Below are 24122 nucleotides of genomic sequence, written 5' to 3' on the forward strand. Positions count from 1 at the left end.
AAAGAGTAGACTTGGTACAGGTTATTATTAATAATAGAAAAAGTGAAAAAAACTAAAGAAAAACAGATAAGAACACAATGGTAAAAAAAAATAAGAAGCAGTATATTTAAAAATAAATTAGCATAACATAATATAGAAGTAGCAGTAGTGTACTGTTTACAGATTGAAAAATAAATTGAAAGAAAAAATAAAGCGTGAATTGCACAAGGGTATATCACCGAATAGCTGGCAATTGGGGGTCACCCAACACTGTCCTATAAGCAATCCTCATCATCCATATTATCCTGAAATAGGAAAGCCACTAGTGAAGTCCACCTGACAGACAGCTAAACCCTGACATCCAAAATGACAGGAGATGATAAAGCAGTAATTGGTATGTCCCCTTGAGAATTCCATGTCAGTGTACAGGTTATAGCTTTTCCGTTGTGAAGATATCCGGCCTATTCGCAGTAAGACATGACACATATATCCCAACCTGACATTACAAGCCAAACCCAGAGCGCTTATAATTGGGTTTCCCTGGGATTTAGTGTCACAACAAAACATTTTTATATTACGGGGCTTGCGATCAAATAGAAATAGTTTCTTCTATGTACCTGTGACAGATCTGTAGGGCATACTTACCGAGGTATAGACGTATCCTTCACTATTCATGGCCAGGTATAATCCCGTCTTTGCCCCCTGGATTGCCACAATCCGCAGTCCCACCGGAATTAAGTTGAACTGTGCTGAATCGGGGAATAAAATAGGAGAGAGATAGGGCACGACAAAGAGGGAGAGGGAAAACATGAGAAAGTCAGAGAAGATTGTGATATCAAAATCTGCTTTTTTGTCTTTATTGTATTAGGCTGAATGGCCGCACCGTCACTGCTGCATGCTATATCTCTCTTAAGCTTAAATGCTGTGACTGCTCAGAATTTATGTTTATTCAAACAACAATATATCACCTTCACTATGCTTTACACTGTCTAAACCTTTGATGATAATAGAGAGCCAAACGGAGCTTAGTGACAATGGGATATTTAGATACAGTATCTTTATTGTGTGAACATATTACCAATAAAATAGTGAATCCATCAAGAAATAACGTTGTAGAATACATTTTACATTTTACATTTCAAAGAAAAAAAGTGCCTTATTCCAACTCCAATGTGAAAAAAGGCCTGAGTCTGGAAGGTCAAACAAAATAAATGATACTACGGAAGGAACACTGCACAGTTTGTGGTCTGAAGCCCACAATTAGATTGCTAAAGGTCAGGGAGAACATTCACATCATCTCAACGGTGGCAAGTATGTTCACTCAGGCCTAGGCTCCACGGGAACGAAAACGGGTTGTATCCGCATATTTCTCTTGCGTATAGCCCTTTAAGCTACACAACGCCGTAACGGAACGGTAGAAACGGACCCTGCAAACGACAACGGGTCCAAAGGTGGATAGATCTGGGAACGGAGCGCTCTGGGGGGTCCAACGGGGCCATGTGGTAGCCTATACGGTAATCCGTTTCTGATAATGACGACGCAATAGCCCCGCCTCTCCCCGCCTCTGCTGCTCACCCCCGCAAAAGTACACTGCACACTGAATTCAGATTATTTATCTTTATCTCGATATGGACATAAACGCGAGTGAAGTCTAATCTGACAGGACGGAGACACGCAGCTCCTCCCGCTGTGATGCAGCGGGAGCAAACACACACTTCAAGTCAGATCATCACCCTTAGCTATTTTAATTACCTCTCAAACTACCTAAACTAGTTATAAATATGTTTATTTTTACTGTCGAGTCATCATTACTGGGATCAGCTGCTGCATGAGACAGACACTGACGCTGTCAGAAGAGAGGAAAAAGAGACAGGCTCTGTGTATTTTATTATCATATATCATTATATCGTCGTTATTCATTTGTTTTAAAGCTCAATAATAACAAAGAAGACCTTTGACCGGCACTTTTATAATTTGGGTCCGGAAGATTTTAAACTTTAACACACGTTGCCCGGCGAAAAACTCTGCCCGGTTCCCTCGGCCCCACCGCGGAGAATAAACAGAAGTGCAGCCATGACAACCATTCTTCTTCGCTGCTTTTGTGGAGGAAGTTGCTGCTTTTGTGGAGGAAGTTACAGCGCCACGTACAGGCTCGGCATATGTACTGCAGCTTTTCCAGCGGTTGGATGTAAACGGAGCTGTCTCGTGTAGCAAGACACAATCCGGTGTATATTGCGTGTGGACGGAAGCCTTTTGGCATTTGCGTTTGCGTTAATCCTATGTGTTTTGCCGTATGCGTTCCCGTGGAGCCGGGGCCTTAGAAGCACTTTAAAGTCAGACAGCGGCTTTTTGTGGTTTATGGACTTCAAATACAGTAGCAGATCCACTGATCCACTCAGTATATGGGATTTCAAAAGGAGCATGAATGGCTTTTATCCTTAAAAGCACATATGCGCAAGGACGCATTAAATTCCCAAAGTTTGGCAGTTTGACAAGATGTTCCTTCCTATTATAAGACAACAATAACAATACACATTGAGATCATTTTGACATGAGCTCACAAAATCCAAACTTGTGCCATGACTGCCACAGAGGCTTTTAGCACAGCAGCCATTTTTGGGATTGTTCTCCCAATATGAGCTGTTCCATAGAACAGCTATATGAAGATAATAAACCTGCACGTAATACATGCATCAATACAAAAATAATCTCGTTTTAACCTTCAAAACACGACCATGAGCAAAGACATGAAGGCTATACACACACACAGACACACACACACTCACAAAACGCGCTGCTTTCATCCCTCGTGCTGTCCATGGTCCCGTCAGGTTGCATCTGCAGGTAGTATCCATGTTGGCTGTATAGCCGAGTAACAATGCCTTTCAGCTTTGGCTCTGCAAGGGAAGCACAGGAGAACAACATGGCATTAGAGCGGTGCCAACACAACAGTCAAAAGCAGAAAGCCAGTCATTAACAGAACCTGGAAAAAGAAAGGTTAAGTCAAACAGGTCAGAGTTTAAAGACACCAACCACAGAGAAAGGAGTTTTACTATACACTATATTTCTGCTATATCTGAAATTCAAACATGGTTTAATACCTATACGTTTATTTTATTGGATTGCATTAGGTTTGTACAATTAGGAAAAGTATGTACTGTTAGTCATTTCCAACCACACCGTGTATTGTCATGTTTTATAAACAGTGTATATTGTATTTCTTGTTTTTACTCATGTAGTACTAAAGTTTGCTATTCAATCCACAAAGACCCAATTTTTGCAAAATATCAAAACTTTTATTTAAAATTCACAAATGATGTTGAGTCTTAATAACAAAGAAATATTGGTGCCAAAGGTAACATTCTGCCTCCTAACTTTCCCTATATGGTGAACCAAAGCATTTTAAATATCAAAGACGCATGAAAGCCTCATTGGGCATCAATATAACGTCTTTAGGAAGTCTTGCCAGGAGATAAGACGCCTGGAAGAATGATGATTGATCTCTGACATCATTACCATAATAAAGGAAGACTTATCCAACCTCTAAACACTTTGAAGTACTACAAAAGAAAATAATACAGCTATGTTGGCTCTAGTGTGTATAGGATCTTATAGGTTAGAGATATTTCTCTAGAGAAAGAGTTTAGGCTTTGAGTGTCCAATAACAAGTTCTTAGATAATAAGTGAATTGCCCAAGCTACATTGTTAGACTAATTCGCCAAACACTCCATCTTACAATAATTCTGTAGTAATTCAACTGATGAATAGAATGCATGTATAACTTAAGCGAAGGCATCAGTACACTGGCCTGCTACATGTGTTATTTGTAGCCAGAGCTCTGGCCATCAAAGGGATGAAGTCAAGTGAGAGAGTTAGTCTGTCTCCAGCTAAATAAATAAAATATATATAATCAAGGGCGCTGGGTGGTGGAGGGAAGGGTGGAGGGTGAACAGAGAGCTTGAATGTTTCATGAGCGGAGTCCCTGCAGCCTACTTTACGTTCATTTAAGAAACAGAGTCTTTGCAGCCGCTCTCAGACATCACTAGCGCGCCCCTCAATTACACGAAGCACTCGCACTGTGTCGAGGAAATTAAGTTCTCCTGAGTGGCTACTCCAACAGCAAGGAGAACCCTGTAGGTCCCGTGACATTTCCGCAATAAAATGTGTAACAACTACCAAACCTATTTTGTATATTTTCTGTCAAGTTGTGTACTTACACTATCCCAAATCCAGCAATTTTCCAACCTGAGATAACCACCACTTTAATCAAGGCTTGTTGGTCGCCTGGTAATGGCAAGGCATCCTCTTGCACATGCGTCAGAGTTTTTGCCACACTTCTTAGACCTTGGTTGTTTTAACTGTATAGTTTAACTGGATACTCATTTTGGTCAAAGGACGTATGATCGTAAGTTATCAGAGAAACAAGCTGAGCATACGTAGGCGGAAGATACACTTGATTTTTTAAGATTATTTTAATCACCTGGTTCATTTGTTTGGACCCAGTGAGAATTTCTTAGGTAAATGCATCTTAAGTAATCAGTGAAAAAAGCTGAGCAAACGTTAGCGGTTAGTTTGCTGCCCCTCCGTCTTTTTCTTGCAGAACAGTATTAGGGAATGACTGATCTTTACAGTTAAATTGCTTATTTTGTTTTTCTACCAGTTTAAATCAGCTGGTCCATGTGTTTTGAAGTATAGAAGACCTCTGCAGGTAATTTGGCTCCTGGTAAAAACGTCCTAAACGATGAAAAATGAAGTTTTGAGACAATAACACTCATGATCCCATTGTTATAAACAACACCACCAAACTCTGTATTTTGTTATTGTTCTGATTAAGAGACCCCTATTGGTGGAAAACGACATATTGTACACTTAGAGCTCAGTCTTTTAGTCTGCACAGTGAACTGATGGTCTCCTTCCATGCAGCTTTAATAAGGGATATGAACCATGGATGAAGGTGCAGTTCATGACAGTCTCTGGAGGACTAAGGGGCAATCAAGGGAGTCCCCCCTCTGCTAAACGTCATCCATGTCCTCACGCTCGTCCCCCGGGGAGGGACACAGGGCACTGCGCAATCCGCCTGTTTTCCTCAGTGTGGCACAGGAAGCAAGAGAGTGACAGAGGATGCAGGGAGGAGATCTGTAGGACTATTTCCCGCAGGAAATGTGCCAGAGTTGAGGCATCAGTGAAACTGTGACCTACTCCCATTGTTACATGCAAGCATCTGCAGCACTCCCCCTCCATCCTCTCTCTTTCAAAGCTGCTTGTCAAAAACATTTCAGTGTCTCTAGTCCTGCACTTTTCTTCTGTCTCTCTCCCCTTTCCCTTTTCATTGTCCTTTGAGCTGCACACGCTTTCATCCCACCTAATAACATCATACATCATCCAATCAGAGCAGGGACGCCGCTCATTACTTTGTCCCCACAGATGCAAAACAGAGAGATGAGAGAGTGAGACAGAAAGAAAGGGAGATGGGAGGATCAGGGATGAGAGAAGTGAGCATAGGGAACACAGTGAAAGAGATGACACTGTCATTTCATTAGGAGCGACGGCTGTATGTGCACGAGAAGGAAAAAAAACAACATTTGGACGAAACTTCAATTGACAGCTTGTGCAATAAGGGTGCAATCAAAACTCCCATGCTTAGTGTCAGGGGCCGTAAACTAATGTTTCACTTAGCAGAGCTGGCTCCTACTTCAGAATCTTCGTCCCAATGCACAATAAATTCTCATACAGTGTAATGAAAGCTCCCAGCAAAAACTTTAACGGTTGTGTTTTACTGCAGCTGCATTAGAGATTCATAGATGATAAAATGGAAGAAAACAACCCCTGTGGGCTCGTGCTATCTTATTACCATACAAATATTGCAACTTTGGTTTATTGAGGCCCAAAGTCATTTTATACTGTTGTGGTCTAGAAGCATCTTTTTATTGTGGTGTTATTGACATAAAAGGAAGTGCACTTGTGTTTTGCTACTGAGACATAATTATGAAGATGTTGTGGACATTTATAACTCCAGGGTTCAATATGGGGGTATAATAAGGTTTTATAACCTTTTTTCATCGTAGCACAATAAACAAATCTGTATTTACCTGAACAACCAGTAAAATGCGTGATATTAACTATCTTGGCTAAATGTTGTTTACTGAACGACCTGTAACAATATAAAGCAAACGATTGTCAGCACCAATGATAGCAGGTAAGACCGAGAGTAGTACTACAATTAAATAATACAAGCACTACTTCTAGCAAAGAAATATTTGTATAGAACAGTTTATGTTCAACCGCCCTGCCACCATCAATTTGATTTTGTCGTGACACGAGAGGGTGGAGCCAAGTACAACCAAACGCTGATGACATCTTAAGCCGACCAACATGTTACAATTAAGTCGTATTGAACTTAAAATACACTTTAAAGCTTTTAGACAAAAACACAAACAATATCCAAAACCGTCAAAGCCATGCTAGCTACATTATTTACAAGCAAACCTCGCCCTAAAGCATACCCTTTTTTTATTTCAATGTTTTTCTCAATTGACCATAATTTAATAAATAAACACCATGCTTTATTGGGGCAGACTTGAAGCTAACAATTGAGTCTATAAACTCTTCAGGAAAATGTTTACTGAGATAATACATCAAGAAGTACAGTCATTTTTGTATAGACATCTATACAGTTGGACTTTTTGCTATCAGCTGAAGTGCCAACCAGATGTTAGAAAGAATGCAGGCCTTAGGAACAACAACTTTTAAGACACAGAGGTTGCGTCTTGCCTGCCTCTCACTCTTAACCCTTTTTTTATGTCAATCGCAAGTTACTCTCCAAGCTAATGTTAAGCTAGCAGTCAACAACTAGACCATTACAGTTATAGATGTAAATAATAGTTGTTAATACCGTCCGATAGGCGGGTAGGGGGATGAAAGAGATGAAACATCGTAGTTTGGGGGATAAAGAGTCCCGGTGTATGTCACAAATGTTTCACTGATATTTCTAGAAGACAGAATTATTTGCTTCTCCTCGGAAAAAGTCAAAAAACCTTTGTTGTTGAGAATAATACATAATGGGTCAAGGATCTACACTACAGTATATAGTGGATACAGGTAATATTAACCTCACAAAGTGAATACAACACCAAGTTATCTTAAAAATAATTTAGGCTTTTCTTCCCCCAGTCTCTTGCATTAGCTGTGAAATTCCAAAGCTCTTTTTTGGCTCTAATAGTTGAGTGCAGCAACACAGCTTTTACCAACATGCAAATGAACAAAACTGTGCATAATCACATCACTGACTCCACTCAGTGTCATCAAGTAGCAGAGATGCACTACATCCCCATGTGTATCCTGCCAACTGCTCCCCTCTCACTGTTCTCCTGACAGCATCTGTCTGCATAATGTGCACACACACACAGACACACCGTTCTGCCGTTCTAGTTAATTTTGCAGTAGGTTAAAGTGGACCTATCATGCTATATTTGAATAATATATTGTAGGGCCATACCTATATAAAACATGTCTGTGAAGTTTTTTTTTCAAAATACCAAACAGATCATGCATTTTAGCCATGCCTCATTTTGCTCTATTTTGCTCTCCTCCAGCCCTGTCTTTGCATGAGCTGCAGCTGACCACGCCCCCCTGCAAAGGAGGGGGGCGAGGCACGAGCGTCATGTTACCATGCTGTTACCATGCTGTTACCATGCTGTTACCATGCCACGGCAACCTCTCATTCCCCTGATAGGTGGAGAGTTGGCCATATAGGCGGAGCTCCTCGTTCCTGACGTCAGAGAATTTTCAAATCTGGATCAGTCTGTATCAAATCCGTTGCAGCCCCGTTTTTAGAGATTTGGGTATGGAGGAAAAGAGAGAGAGTTGTGTTTTCTGACACTTGGTGACTTCCCTGGAACACCGGGGACACATATTCATGTATAAAAGACGTACAAAAGTGCATTTTGCATGATAGGTCCCCTTTAACATTAGGAGGGAATACATCAAGGCCTCAACCAACATGTCACAGTGTCTTAGTAACCCTCTCCTTTTATCAAGATGTAACAACATGCCAAGGTCAGGTTTGTCTCCTGGGTCTAGATCAGTGGTTCTCAAACTTTTTCTGTCATTCCCCACTTTGAACAGGTGGGCCTTTTCAAACCCCACCTGTTCCTCATCGTTCCAATAAAATGGTAGGCCAAGCTTAAAATTGTCAAATGTATCGTGCAGGGGTCTCCAACCTTTTTTAGGATGAGAGCTACTTTCAAAAAATAAAACAAGTTGTGAGTTACTTTTACTCCTCTTTTTTTGTTTTTTGCAATGTATATAATTAGCATATTTTAACATGATATGCTTACCTTTAACCTTTGTGTGCTGTTTGGGTCTGTGGGACCTGTTTGCAGTGTTTACTAAAAGAAAATGTATGCAATTTAATAATTTTAACCTGCTTTATTTAGGGGTGGACCTCACCCGGGGGCATCCTCTCGGGTGAGGTCCACCCCGGGAAACATTTTTTTTTAAATGTTGAAGTTAAAAGCATCAATCTGGTGCACTTTGAGCACAAAATGAATTGATGGATACAGCTCTCAACACTCATATACTTTTCAATAATCCAAACATCTTTAGAATATGATCACATGATTTTTTTTTTTACTGTCCTATAGTACACATTGGAATGATTTCTTACTTTATTTTGTACAACTAGGCTATATTAAATAGATAAAGGTGTGCTCTCTCTAGCACTCTCGCTCTCTCTCTCTCTGTCTCGCTCGCTCGCTCACAGAGGCTGTGTGCTCCTCCGTGGCGATGACGGCTTGCGTTAAAAAATAATAATAAACATAGACCTATTTGTAAAGTGGGGGGACACAAACGGGATTTCGAAAAGTGTCACGGTTAAACTCCTTATGAAGTGGTGAGGTGCCGCTCCACATTGCTTTTCTTCCCGTGTGTGTGTGTGTGTGTGTGTGTGTGTGTGTGTGTGTGTGTGTGTGTGTGTGTGTGTGTGTGTGTGTGTGTGTGTGTGTGTGTGTGTGTGTGTGTGTGTGTGTGTGTGTGTGTGTGTGTGTGTGTGTGTGTGTGTGTGTGTGTGTGTGTGTGTGTGTGTGTGTGTGTGTGTGTGTGTGTGTGTGTGTGTGTGTGTGTGTGTGTGTGTGTGTGTGTGTGTGTGTGTGGTGTGTGTGTGTGTGTGTGATGTGGTGTGTGGTGTGTGTGTGTGTGTGGTGGTGTGTGGTGGTGTGTGTGTGTGTGTGTGTGTGTGTGTGTGTGTGTGTGTGTGGCTTGTTGGTATTTTTTTCATTTACACGTGCAATGTTTTTCTACCAGATACTTGAATGTGGTTTATGATGTCTTCATGAACTGGATCACGTCTTTTTTTATCTTTCAATCTGCTGCAGGGAATAAATGAAAGGGATGCTGGAGAGATTGAGCGTGACACTCAACATTATATTTGGGGAATAGGGATAGAATGATATAGGAGTTTATCTCAGAGCCGATTAAAAAAACTCACAATTGTTGATTGTGATTATCTTTGGGATATCTCTCTTTTTGTGACTTATGTTGATGTCTGTCAGAAGGATACCACAACTGTTTTGGCCAGGATAATTGTCACATTATTCTTTTATCATCTCATGCCTATTCTGGAACCCACAAAAAACCAAGGCTGGTCAAATTTGAAGCAGCACAAGCTGAGAAATTCCTGACTTTTAGTCCATAGCTTTGCATAAACATAAAAAACACTGGGTTTTTCCTACTTTTCCTCATGTTAACAATGCAAATGGAGATCATTAAACCTACCCTGTCTTCTATAAATCTTTCAAACCCCACCACTTCAATTTGCAGTATCAAGCCCGAGCTGGGTCTTTTTTTCAAACTACAGAAAGCCCCCTCCAGAGCAACAGAAGAGATTATACAAGTCTTTTTCACAGGATTAGTAATCTTCCTCGTGACAACTCAACTAAACTGCATGTGTAAATCACTGGAGTGCCCTTTAAAAGTAACGGTCAATGACCAAAATACATACATTTGTACAGAATTAAAAATAGCTTTTTCCATCATTCATAAGCCTTGGAGAAGTACACTGACAGACAGTGACAGCAGTCTACCTCTGGTTGGATTAGCAAAGCACACGGAGTTGTTTACGAGGATGCGTAGCGTGCACATGCAGTCTCTAGTGCTCCACAGGGGTAAACAGAGGAGATGATAATTTGGAAAGATACTGACTCAAAGGTCAGGTTTAGAGACTTGGGTATGTTAGGGCATACTTTTATTCAAACAGTACAAGCCCATTTTAGATGGCAGGGGACCAAGAGCATGCAGTTTTATAAGACCATAATAAACCAAACTAATGGAAGGTTTGAGCATCTTTTAAGGCAGGGGTGGAAAGTTGGTGGAGTTGTAAATGCGTGTGACCTCTTAAAAAACTGTGGCTAGGTTACCTCTGTCTGAAAGTAAAAACGTTTTTAGTTTTTTTTAGATAAAGTAGAAAAACTAGTCAAAACTAGCGCCACCTCAACCAGTTTATTTTTTGTCTCTGTCTTCACCTTTAAATAAAGGCATTCTGATTCAAACTGTAACATATAAATTACACATTGTTGAATAAGTATGTACAATCTAATAATATCACATATAACTAGAACAACATTCAGAAAGTCCTCTGCCAAGGCTATTGCCATAAGTGAAAAATAATGCATGTGTCCGTCCATTGATTCCGATCACACATTTATTTTTATTTAATAGGTTCTTACTTGACTCATATTTTCACCCTTACACCTTATTTCATGAAAATCAAGCAAGGATTTGTTCTGTAATTGTGCTGAAGAACAGACCATGTCTGGATGTAACAATATATTTGTCACTGGGACCATTCCTCGTCAATATTTGTATAGGTGTATTCTTTTATGTTGAAACTTAAGAGCACTAAGAGTAAGAGCAATTTTTCAATGATGCATTGGTTAGAATTTGAATACTTCTTCCACCAATGTTATAATTGACTTACAAGTGTGCAGTTAAAAGGCTGAAGCTAATGATTATTCTCATTGTAGACTAAAATGTTTGTGTTGTCTATAGAAAGTCAAAATAAAGTGAAAGATCCTCATAAAACTCCAACATGTCATTCATTGAAAATGCTTATCCCACTAACGGTCTCACCCCCAAGATGCTACTACCATCAAGTACTATCACACAGAACGATTGGAATTTTTGCTTGAAAAATTACTGAAAAGACTTATTGATTATCAGAATCATTTCATATTTGAAATGTTATAACACAAGTGTAAAACAGTGTTTGTCTTGGTTTATAAAATGCTAAACAAATTAAGAAGAGCTAGTGATTTGACATTCATGTGACACACATTAAATACAGTTAAATCCCTGGTCAAATGTAAAGAGTCTTCAACATATGCTTCAGTGATTGTAATAGTAAGTAAAATGTTTGTTTCCTTGTATTTTATCTTGATAATTGTCCTCGATCATGTTGAAAATGTAGCTGCTGTAATGCACTAAAAATGTCATCGTATCGTATTGTATATTATCGTATCTAATCATGTCTTGTCGTATCGTACCACAACATGGCAATGATGTCCCTTAAGGAGTTGAACATGAAGCCATGGTTCAAGACAAGCTTCTTTTTTTGCATGAAAATGAAAGAGTAGAAGATGATTCAAAGGACTAATGACTAAACAGCGAATATGCTGACATTAGATGTGTGGTGGGAAATGTAAAGTTGTTGTTTTCAGGACGGAGTCAGGGAAGTTTTCTCCTGTGAGCATTACATTTTGATCGTGTCCATACAATAAATGGACACACACATAAACTGCTTTCTTGAGCCCGTTGAGACTGCACATAAGCATGATTAATCTAACCATATGCATCCTATCCTGTGTCAGTCATACTGTGAGGTGCATCCCTGTTCTGTAGTTAAAGAACAGCAGGGGGCTACCCTCCATCTTTCAGGGTGAGCACACCTACATCTGCCTTGCAAAGTTTTCACTTGCTATGCCAGAAGCACAACCTGCAGCCTCCACTGTCCTGGGTATTTCCCGCGGAGAGGAGGCATTCATCACTCCTGGACGCGTGTGGGCTTGAGTGACAGAAAAACATTGGCTGATCCAGGTCAGTGGAGTGTGGGTCAGAGGGAGCTCAATGTCTGTTTATGTACATCAGCACACAGGTGTTGTCAGAGCACCCCCCAGCATGTTGACTCAACAGCAGGCCCATTTCCAAGTGGCCGCTCCGCACAACCAGGGAAAATATGACTTGCAGTTGAAAAGCAAGGGAGAGTGCCTTAAGGGATGTGGCTTTAGAATATATATGCGCTGTAAGTCAAAGTCAAGTTTCATTCTCCTTGCATTATCACATTTTCTTGCGGACACTGTATGTGTAACTGGTATTATAGCTAGAAGTTGCTGTTTAGGTTACAAGAAGTACACCAAGACACCGTTTTTAAAACATTGGTCAATTCTGAGATTCTGCTGAGTTAACATGTCTTCTTTCAGACTAATGGAAAGAGAAAATCCATAATAGACATTAGGTTTTTTTGTGACTTATTTTAAAAAGCATTAGAGGCTTGATTTGCATATTTTATTTGTAACAAAATGGTGAAACTGTTTATGTTCCTACAAAGAGACATACAAAATCCCTTCTGTAAAAACCATTGACTCTTATATGTTAATAAAATGACCAAACATTTCTAACCTTGCTTTATCCAATGTTTACATTTATATTTTCCGAGAAATGCATGCAACTTAGCACAATTTAAGAGTATACTGCCACATTAGAATATTTTAGCAAACCATCCATCCATCTTCTCCCGCTTATCCGTGGTCGGGTCGCAGAGGTAGCAGTTCAATTTTAGCAAACCATTTTAGAAAACGTGTTATACAGAAAATGACCGTCTTAATATAAGCTATCAACTGGGCAAGTTCCATGGTGATATCCATTGGTTTAGTATGTTCCTCTATTCACTAGTGTCTCCCCTTATCTTTAAATGATTTATGGAAATATAAATGGAGGATTTGAATGAAATCGACCATTTTCATCACAGATGTAAATGGAAATGTAGACTCTGAATTTAACCCATGCTACTATTAGGAGCAGTGGGCAATGTGAGTGTCATATGCCTTGCTCAAGGGCACCTAAGCAGTGCCCAAGAGGTGTACTGGCACCTCTCAATGTACCTGTTTACCCTCCATACTTGTTCCACCCAGGAACTAGATTCTGGTTTTGTTATGTTGGATGAAAAATGTAATCTGCAACTTTCAGACGGAGGTAAACAGATTATTTAATAAGTGGTCAGAGTTATGCAAAAGCGGGAGAGACTATAAAGCATTTTGTTTATTAAATTGCATTGCCTGTAGTCCCAGCAGTTCCCGGGCTACACAGGGATGCCTCTCATCAATTTACATTCAGCACTGATAATCATTTTGAAAATCACCTGGGGGAGAACGGAGCCTGGTGTTACATTGAAATCATTGCAATTATGTGTGTGTCTGTATAAATGAGGTCAATGCACATAAGAACCCAAGGTAATCACTTCAATGCATCACGGCTGCCATCAAGGACACTTAAAAACCCTTCGCCGCCATGTCATTTCCCTGAGAAGTAAGCAGTGGTGGAGCTTTATTATCGCCAATCGGCCTAGTGTATGGCTCGGTGTTGGTTATCATTACACTAATGTATTTATCTGGTATGATGTGAGCCCGGTATGTGGAGCTCCTCCTGATAAGGGGTGGAGGTAATTACTGAGGGCCTGCATGACTGAGCAGCCAAGGGCATTTCTTCTTCTGCTCTGACCGCACCACACAACAGGGGTTTTCCTCCACTTGTATTTGCAGGACTCCCTGACTTTCCCCTCTTCCCTCCTTATCATTCTTCCACTTTGAGCTGCTTTCGCTCTTTGAGTATGTATGCATGGATACGGTACACGTGTGTCTGCATACATACATACATACATGTGCCTGGGAAGAAACATAGGGAAAAGGGAGTGCGTCTCTTGTGTAGTGTTATATTCCGCTTCTAATAAAAGGAGAACATGGTTCCTCCTTTTTTTCCTTTTCCTTTTCTAAACTGGGCCATGAGCTACAGTGCTGCTAGTACTGTAATTATCAACCTTGTGGGAAGATAGAGGGGGGAGAGAAGGAGAGGAGCGAGGGAGGGAGGGATGAGTCGTAGAGCTGGTTAAGGCGAGACCCTACAGGCAGAAACATTGTGTTTCTTGCACTGCACGATTTGGGGATTTTGGGCTATTTGGTTTTCTTTCTCAGAGTAAAGAAAACATCATTAATACACATTTGAGTGTTTATCTTTACTACACTGTGTATATGTGTCTGTAGACTTCTCATACGTTCTCCAAAAGTTAGCATTGCATATTTATACACAACATTTAAGACAACTTGTATTACAGAAGAAATATATAATTTACTGTAAATACTCAACTAGAGAAGCTTAATAGTGATACATTATCTAATCATATATATCATTTTTTTTACCCTATTCACCTGTAGTTGTATATATCTAATGGAATACACATCTTTCTCAAAATAGTTTTTTTCTCATCTCAGAAATCATCGTTTCAGTTGTACTTCATATTCTGGAGAGTGATGTGTTCATAAACCAATCATAACCAAATCATAACCAGATTTGGTTATGATTTGATTCCTAAGAAAATAGATTTTTTTTTAATGGCTGTCTAAAATGTCAGCTAAATAAAACAAAAATGTTGGACCTTTATCCAATGCTCAGACTGTATGCAATTGTGCCTTATTTGCAAATTGAAACTTAGCATTTTAAATACTTGTGAATCAAAAGACAATTGTCTTAAGACAAATAATCCACAGTAGTAATATCATGGTGATATATTTTAGTAAATCTGCTTACCCTATTCACCTGGAGTCTCTCTCTTTAACAACATAGAGGCCAGACAGAGGAATGCTGGTCTAGAAATAAAAGAGGGAAGGCCAGCAAGACTAAGGGAAAAGGGCAATGACGGAAGCAAAGATACAGAGTGTGACAAGCGTGAGTCGTAGGGTGAGGAGATGGGGGGAGACAGGCTGAAAACGGATGTTGTAGATGAGAGTGAAGAGGGATAGCCCTTTGGGGGAGAGCTTAAAGAAGGAATCGTAATGAATGAGGTGTATCACATCACCTGCAGCTCCAACAATGGCCTCTTGATTCAAAACCAAGGCACCATAAATCATCCCATGTGACAATGGCAGCAGTTCACCTAAGTGAGACAGAGTTATTGCTGCTTATTAATGGCGCTGACAAGAGCTTGTCAAACACGAGCAGAGGTAAATAGGACCCGCGCTGCTTCCCTGACACACATTCAATATTCACAAATGTGCCTCATTAGCATTATGACAGGTGCATATCAGTGACAGTTAACAACATGCTCAGCACAGGGAGAGTCACTACGATGTGTTGCAGCCTCAAAGCTTCTTTATTAACATCATAGTCAAATTCTCCAGGTTAAAATCACCCTTTTTCTTAAAGGAAGACCAGCTGCACACTGAACAAAAAAAATTGACTGATTTTGTTTTATTTAAACGTAATATTATTGCTTTCAACTAGACTTATACAGTTATGTGAAGTCTATTGACATAATACATTTAATTAAAGTCACCTTTTCTGTTTTTTAAGTGCACACCACCCATCACCTTTCCTTTTTCCCCATGGAGCCTCCAGCAAGGACACAAATAGGCACTTTAATATTATGCCGAACAAACAAACACAAACATTCCTCTGCACTCCCACAGGGGTCCAGACCTCTGTCAGATCGCGTGATGATCACACAAGTAAACAAACAAGTGAGCTAAACAGCACAGCACGGCAACGGGCAACAAAGGGATTTGCAGAAGTTGCATTGATTTACTTGCCGAAACACTTTGATATAGTCCTTACGCAGTGCTTTTCCCACGCAAAAGAAGTAGAAGAGACCCGTGAGTAGACGCTGAAGAGCAGCTCTGCACGGGAGGAGGGGAATCCATTGTAGATTCCAGGGAGAAACACCGGCTGAGATTAAGTTTAGCTGACACAGTTTGCATACTCACGCAGCTGCATGCAAACATACAGATACACATAGCCTTTTTGTATTAAATTAACTTTCTTTACTGACTTAAATCGTCAGGGCGTGCCTCCCTTTGGATGCAGGAAGCAGCAAACAGTTTTTGAAAGGATAAACGCAAAGAGATATGGATTAAAGCAGAATATTTTGTTGGATAATTTGTGAATTTAGAACATATTTACAACTAGCTTGATTCAATTACTGTTATTGGGAAACACTCCTCTGGAATCTAACTCTACACAGTATATACAAATACATACATGCCATTAAAGGTCCCCTATTATACTGTTTTTCATCAATATATTATAGCTCTCAGATATATACAAAAACATGTCTCTGAAGTGTTTGGGCTGATTCTCTGTCTATTACTTTAGATGAAAATAAGGAGCCACTCCCCACGCCCCTCTGATGCCCCTTTCACACCGGCGCTTTTTCCTGTTCACAACCGCAGCGGCGCCGCGTCATAGCTCCGGAAATGCGGTTCACTTCCAGCTCCAAAAAATTGTCGGGTCTAGACTAGAGGCAAGAGCTTCGGAGGTTGAGAGGCCGGCGTCGCTTACGTCTCTCTACGTCGAGGCGTGCAGGAAACTAAAACCCCCCCCCCCGAACATGGGTCGACTGAAGAGTCTCGTCATGCCTGCCTACAAGCAGTAGCGCTGAGCAAAGTGACTAGAAGGCAACCACACACTTAAAAAAAAAAAAACACACTTTATAAAGTCAGGCAACACTAACCCCAGGCTTCGTGTGATTCTGTTTATTTGTACCTTACTTGACCATCCGTTCGCTGTTATTGATCATTGTGGAGAGCAGGCAGACGTTTTGTTTGTTATTATAGCAGCTATCGGATGGAATCAATACATGGGCTGCACAGGTTGTCATGTCCGACTATCACAAGTAGAATCATAATGAAAAATACGCCGGTAAAAATGTACCTGTAGAAAACGGCTTAGCAAGTAGTCAGTTTAGCTTCGGTTGCTATGCTAACATCACCCATGTTATACCAGAGAAAACTTTCATAACAGCGTTGTGATGCAAACAGCGTCAATTCAGACTGACACACATTCACTTAAGGGGAACTGGGGATATGTATCAGCTGCTTGTTGTGACAGTCAGACAGTGAATACTTTAGAGCCGTGTGAGCTAACCCGGAGCTAACGGGAGAATAAACTCCCGTGGAAGAGCAGCCAGCACTGCAGCGGTCGGTAAATGCCGCTGAAACACATTAATAAACAATGAACCACGGCACTCTGGAGAAAAGTATAAGGTTGGAGAAGTCGTTATTTAATTTAATCTGGCTTCGTATGATTAAAAGCAACACGATCATCGACCCGACGCAGTCCCCCCCCGTTGTTGTTGTTGAAAATCCAGCGATGTAAAACGGTGACGTCATGACGCAGCAGCGGCAGCTGGGCGGTGTGAACAGAGCGGGAGCTGAAAAGGGAAACCGGAGCTGAACCAGAAAAGCTCTAGCTAGGAGCTTGAAAGGGAAAAGCGCTGGTGTGAAAGCCGCGTGAGAGAGATTTGGTTAAAAAGAACCCAATGGTGCTCTGGGAGGAGATTCAGGTGATAAGGTGGGCGGGTGTTACCTTGGTTGGTGATTGGCTAATGGTTACACAAGCGAAAACCATCGTTATGACATAAAGTGGCCAAAATCTGATCAGCTCATTTTCAGACAGGTTTTTATATAAATGGATCAGGACAAAAAGAGAGAGAATCTCTTTCACATAGGGGACACATGTTTATGTATAAAAGACATGAAAAAGTGATTTTGCACAATAGGTGACCTTTTAAGCAAAGCACAAACTAGATGTTTTATCCAATACAGTTTTCAGAAAGGTTTAGCATTTTCAAAAATGCTTTCAGACACTATTTGTATATTCAAAATCGTATATTATTTGCAGTAGTAAGCTTCTTGCTCAACTGCTCAGACATGAATGCGTTATCCAACAGATTAGTCACTGTCACCTCCCGTCCTCAGACTACCAGATGCAGGGTCAGCCTTCTGGGCAGCTGTGGTATGAAACCTGGTCCGGTGCCAGTCTCCAGTACTCTGTTCTGTTGACCTCACTGTGAGAAGGGCTCTGCTTTTATCTTAACAATTCTGAACTCTTAAGGTCCTCACATGTTTATGCCAAGTTAATCTATATAAGATGCAATTTCTCATTGTTCTATTTTCAATTACAAATATCCAAGCGGTCTGTTTGTAAAATAAGAGTTGTTAAAGGTGGGTAATTCACTTCAGAAACACTTGTTGTTATATTCCATGGAATGCTCTTAACATCCCGATAGCAATGAATACATTAAATGCTTTAACAATAAATACATAAAAAAATGTCATCTGTGGAAGCCGTGGCGCTGTAAAAAGCACGACCAATTATTTTAGCCCGCCCGACTAAAATAACTGGATGGCCTACCTGCCTGTCAGCCTCCCATCTGTGCACAAATGTATCTCGTGCCCTCATTGGTCATGTTCGTGTGTGTTGGAGGAGGGGCTCTGTAAGGAAGTCTGAAGGAAGGGGCAGATTTTTTCCGCTGCGTACTTTCAAATTCTAAGCGCACTCGAGCGGTTTCTCCATTCTTACCTACCCTACCTTTAAGGTTTCATAATACAAAAGAGCATGTTACAACCAACTACTGCTATGTGGTTAGCAGGATAACACTGGATCAATTTTCATTGAACTGGTAGAAGAGGCAGGAACCAACAGAGAAGCCATTACATTTTAGTGCAGATTGGAATCACGCGGGGTAGGTTTACAGATTAGGTTTGACTTCTATCAAGAATAGGGACATTTTGAAGCTTCTATGTGATATCAGAAAAAGAGTTCCTGACTAAGAAAGTTCACTGAAACAAAGATGAGGTTTTTGTTAGGGCGACTATGAGAAGAAATACAACACATCATCTGTTATTATGACATTACGACTTAAATCTCATGAATACACCAAATTTGGAAGAACACCTTCCCATCTCGGTAAACGGGACAATCCTAGGAGCACATGAGTGAACCTTTGGCTTTGTGGTAGTCTGCGCTCAGAGTGCCATTCTATAATAGAAAAAAAGTACTTATTATTTGGCATCAGGGGAATTTTATGTGTTACGATGTACTCAGGCCTCTCAGGAGAGATCTTGATCTCAAGGAGATGACCTGATTAACTAAGGTTATATATGATGGACACCAGTTACTGTATGGGCGATAACAATGATAACTGGATTTTGCCAATTTCCACACTGTCAAGTGAGATTTGAATCTCTGCTATATCAGTAAAATTAAATAATTTGATTTTTGACGTGACTTCCTAATACTATCCATACATGGGGTACACAAGGACACATATGGTTTCTTATCTGAAGACTTTCTTGCTGTTCATCTCCCATCCATGCCCCTCCTCCTCTCACTCCCTCTCCTCCACTTCTCCTTCTCCTTGTCTTCTCATCATTACCTATAGGTGTCCTCCATCCTCACTGTCTTTCTCTTGTTAGAGGAAAATTCAATCTGTCCTTGTCAGCTTTAATCAAAGCACCCACAGATTCAATTTAGCAGTATGTGTGGGAGGTTAAGGTGGTATCTCCTCAGGATGAAAGGAATCAAAAGGGTGCTCTTTGTACACACATCCCTCCGCCTTCTCACTTGAATAAGACTTAAGGCCATTGTCAACAGCCTCTCTATAGCTCAATATCTTTTCACAAGGCAACCCCCTCCAAACCTTTACTGCAATAATACGATAGAAAAAGTCACTGATCCCCCTGATCCTTTGTGTCCATTGACTTTATTTGTCTGAAGAGGAATTTGCAATCCCGAGACATAAACTTAGATAAACCTTCAAATGAAAATAAATCATACAAAAAAAAACTAATCTCTGATGGATTCTTTTCTTTATATAAAACGTTACTTCATTATGGTTAATCTAATGTGTACATCTTAGAGAAAGTTTTAAAGGATTAACCAGATAAACTTCTTCTACAAGGACCAGCTGTGTTCCCATCCCTGTAAATTGGTACAGATACTGTATTTAAGTTCCCTCTGATGAAACAAGCGTTGTTCAAATCTGAAAATCCCCCGAAATTGGATGACCCGCAACAGCAATCAACCACTAATCTTTTGTTTGTCTTCTAGATGCAGACAAACAGTAAGCTATTCTTGGAGATCTCTCAAATCTTGATTATGGCCGGATATTGTCAGCCCTAGGCGCCGTTATGGCACTTTTATTATTATTTTTCTTTTTTAACTCTTTATTTTTCAATCGACAGTCATGGCACTTTTATTATTTATGATTTATGATTCAGATGAAGATAACTGCAAAGTTGAAAATGCTGATGGTGAAAGTATGTCTGAAATGTTCAATTACATTCGTATATGGTCATATTTCCAATCAGCACTGGGCTATGGTTAAGGATATGACATGTGTAGTTTTTAAGAAATGTAACCAAAGTGATTTTGTTGCCTTAAATCCCCTCAAACTTGTTTAGCTGTTCAATAATTATTTAACAGTCTAACCTTATTAGTAAGTAAGAATTAAATTAAAGATTTTGTAGAAAAAACATCAGGTTAGAAGTTGGGGTTAGGGTTGATTGTCAGTGTCCTGACAACAGCATTAGCCCAAAGTGATCAAATTATTGATACAAATGTTGCTAAATTATAATTTATGCATGGACGTATTTAAAATCTCCTTCTCCCTAATAAGCCCTGCCCAATTCAAATCAATACAATATCAAATACAATCACTCGGTAGTATTGGGATAAAACAAACCACTATCACACATGCACTGCAACAACCAATGTTTCTAGACATTACCCGGAGGAGTTGTATGGGCGAGATCAAATGTTCGAATCATTCAGACCGGAACGTCAAACGCACTTTACCCTGACAGCTCTCTAATATGAATTCTCTGTATTGTCCGATTGAGCCCAAGAATTCACAGAGAGCGTTGAGCGGTTGATAACGTCTCTATCACGGTTGCTGTTGAACCCCAAAGAAAACAAACATCCAACTCTAGAGACATTGAAGTTCAGGAATTGCTAGCCGACAACGGAATGGTCAAGGCAAATTCAGGAAACGTCAAGAGAGTTGTTGTATTTAACCAACTGCTGGTTTCTTGACCGTGCTGTAAACTGTGTTATGTTATGCCTCCTGGAAGCTCTACCCAGACACCATCACTCTTCTAAACCCAAAACTTCAAACCATTAGTTCATATGAGAAAATGGCAGACTGAGAATCTAGTTTTGGATACTTATTGGCAAGCTGGCACACATCTACATAACGCATAAATGTAATTTGTACCGACATGATCCACCCACCCAACTTTAAATAACCAACCAACTAAAACACCTAAAACATAAAAAGTAAAATTCTGAGCTGTCCTCCTTCTTCGTCAACAGTTTATTAAACAGAAGGACTTTCTGTCTTGCAGTGACAGTTCATATCCAGCCCCATGGCTTCCCATCTCATGATCTTCTCCCCATGCTGGCTCTCTGACATTCTGATTCAAAGCTCTTTTGAGTCCCACCTACATTCCCTTTCATCTCCACTGCTATCTTTCCCTACCTCTCTTGCTGAATTTTTGATTTCCTCTTTATCCGTGTCCATCCCCATCACTTCCACCCACCTCCACCTTTTGATACAAATATTCTCTGACATCAGTAATATCTTTACATTTTTCTTTAAACCTCTGTTTATCCCGACAGACTAGCCCTCCCTCTCTGTCTCCGTCTCTTCCTCTGTCTCTCTCTCTGACCCCTGTCACAGTCATTAAAGTTCTGATGAGAAGCTACCTAACACTGCATTGTCTGATCAGGTGTTGTCGAGTAAGCGAGTTTGCGGGCCTCGATCCCTTGGGGTCAGCTTAATGCTATCCTCTGCTGGATCTCTCCTTGTAACCTGGTCTGCCGCTCGCCAGCCATACATTTGTGCTCCAACTGTCAACTGGGCCAACATACTACAACTCACCTCCATGCCAAACAGCCCCCCACAATGCTACAGGATGTCTATGTCTGCACTATATCTGAATGCATTCGTTTTCGAATGAATCAGCTAACAGTGTTACTATTTTTAACGCATATTTGTATTTCTGAGGTCTGCTTATAATTTCCATGCACACATGTTTGTGCTAAGATTGCTAATTTGAGCTAACTTAGAGAAGGGTACTAAAGGTGATACTCAGGGGCGAGCAGCTCGATATCCCTCCCTTTTCAAGTCCGATTCCACCTTGAAGAAGCTAAGAGGGTGATTATTGATTAACCAGTATACATTAATGAGCTGAATTGATCTGAAAAGAGGGCAACAGTGCAGATCACTGACAGAGAGAGTTTTTCATTGGCCAGGTCAGCCCCTAGTGAGGGTTACTTGTGTGGGGACAGAACAGGACACTATAGAAAAGGATGATGAACAGGAACAAATCTGATTATGTGGTTTGTCATGGATCTCATCCAGTGTAAGCTTTGTGCCAACAACTTGTATAAGCAGCAGGGTTTATGTCCATCCTATCATTTCAGTAGCCAGTTGTTTTATAGTGATTGTAAATATAGCCTGTGTGCTGGTGTGATTCTAATATGACAGCTGAGAAAAACTCTCCCTTAAAAATAACACAACTGGTAGAGAATCTACAGAATCCTGGGATTGCTGTGCTTTTTGGAGAACATATAAATGTATTTCCTTGTAACTAGGTATTAACTTGTTAAAATGACAAATGTGTATAATATGCGCTTGTGTTGCAAACAATCTCTAAGCTTTTTTCAAACTCAGAGATTTTTACCTGGCATACGGTATTGATCTGTCGACAATGCTTATGAAGCATCGTTTTTGGAATTTTGGACGTCGCCATATGTTTTTTTTTTACTTTCCTGTCTTGGTTTTTCCTGTCGCAATCAGGGTTTTTTGGAACTAGAAGAGACACGAGAGAGTTCAGCGTAGCAAATTGCTGAATAAGACTTATAGGCAATCAAAGTCTTACAACTAACTTTTTGGATCTGAAAACACAACGCGAAAGGGTAAATATTCTAAAACTAAAACACTGACAGCAACGGGACCCGACCACACCATGGTAGTGACTTGTCAGTCACATAGTAGCCACACCCTAAAGCATAACCTACTTTATCATCTATTTTACTCTAAATGGGACCGTTATTTATAAGATGAACATTGTTGTATTGAAGAATACCTAAAACTTGCAATTGAGACCATAAACGCATTAAGAACATGTTTACTGAGGTAATAATAAGGTGAGTTGGGGCATTTTTTCATAGACCTCTATACAGTCAGACTTCTCTTCGTCCTGCTGGCCATAGAAGGAATGCAGGTTTAAGGCACTTCCTCATTGACCTCTGTCATTGACCACTGTAAAGACATTCATGGTCAATGGTGATTTTTAGATAATAATTTCCTGGAAACTTCATAGAATATCAATGGTAAATATTTAGAGACTAGAGCTTTTTCATTTTATGGTTTCTACAAGTTAATAATAGTTTAGAATTTACAGTTTTCACTATAATATTCTATATAATATTTTAAAAATTGACGTCAATAACTAGGGATGTCCCGATCCGATCACGTGATCGGGGATCGGAGCCGATCACGTGATTTTCACGTGATTGGGGATCGGGAGAAAAAAATCGGGGATCGGAATTTTTTTTTTTTTTTTTTATAAAATATTTTTATACATTTTATTTAATGTTACAAAACAAAAATGACCATGTTCACGTCTTAAAGTCATCCTGAGGCCTTAGTTTTGGGTTAAAATTACACAACATCATGTATGTGTTGCTTCTTTTGGGCTTGTTTTCATAGACCTGGTTGCTTATTTCTCTCAAATCTGGCAACAGAGTGGGCGCAGTGTCTAATAGTAGCAGTAAGCTAACAAGAGGCTACGTTCAGCTGGTGACTCGGGAGTCGGGACAGAGAAAATGTCAGGAGTTTGGAAGTATTATAAAATTGAAAGCGAAGGCAGTGTAACAGCCAGATGCAATGTTTGCAAGGTGGAGGTTCCGCGTGGTGAAAAGAACAGAGCTACGTTCAACATGACCAATCTAATACAAACACCACCAACAACAACACGACGAGTACACAGCGGCCACTCAGGTAACGGCACTGAAACAACCAACACTTTCAGAGACTT

The 24122-nt window shown here is 40.2% G+C and overlaps 1 protein-coding gene across 1 annotated transcript in view; it reads right to left on the reverse strand.

Annotated features, from left to right (window-relative positions):
* Positions 1–24122, reverse strand: part of fgf11b (fibroblast growth factor 11b) — a 41312-nt gene that overhangs the window by 14558 nt on the left and 2632 nt on the right. The window contains exons 2-3 of the mRNA XM_034113866.1: positions 2766–2876; positions 625–728 (exon numbers count right to left, since the gene is read on the reverse strand). Coding sequence (XP_033969757.1) covers positions 625–728; positions 2766–2876 — 215 coding nt within the window. The remainder of the gene's footprint in view (positions 1–624; positions 729–2765; positions 2877–24122) is intronic.

This window comes from Trematomus bernacchii, unplaced genomic scaffold, assembly GCF_902827165.1.
Source record: "Trematomus bernacchii unplaced genomic scaffold, fTreBer1.1, whole genome shotgun sequence".
NCBI classification, from domain to species: Eukaryota; Metazoa; Chordata; class Actinopteri; order Perciformes; family Nototheniidae; genus Trematomus; species Trematomus bernacchii.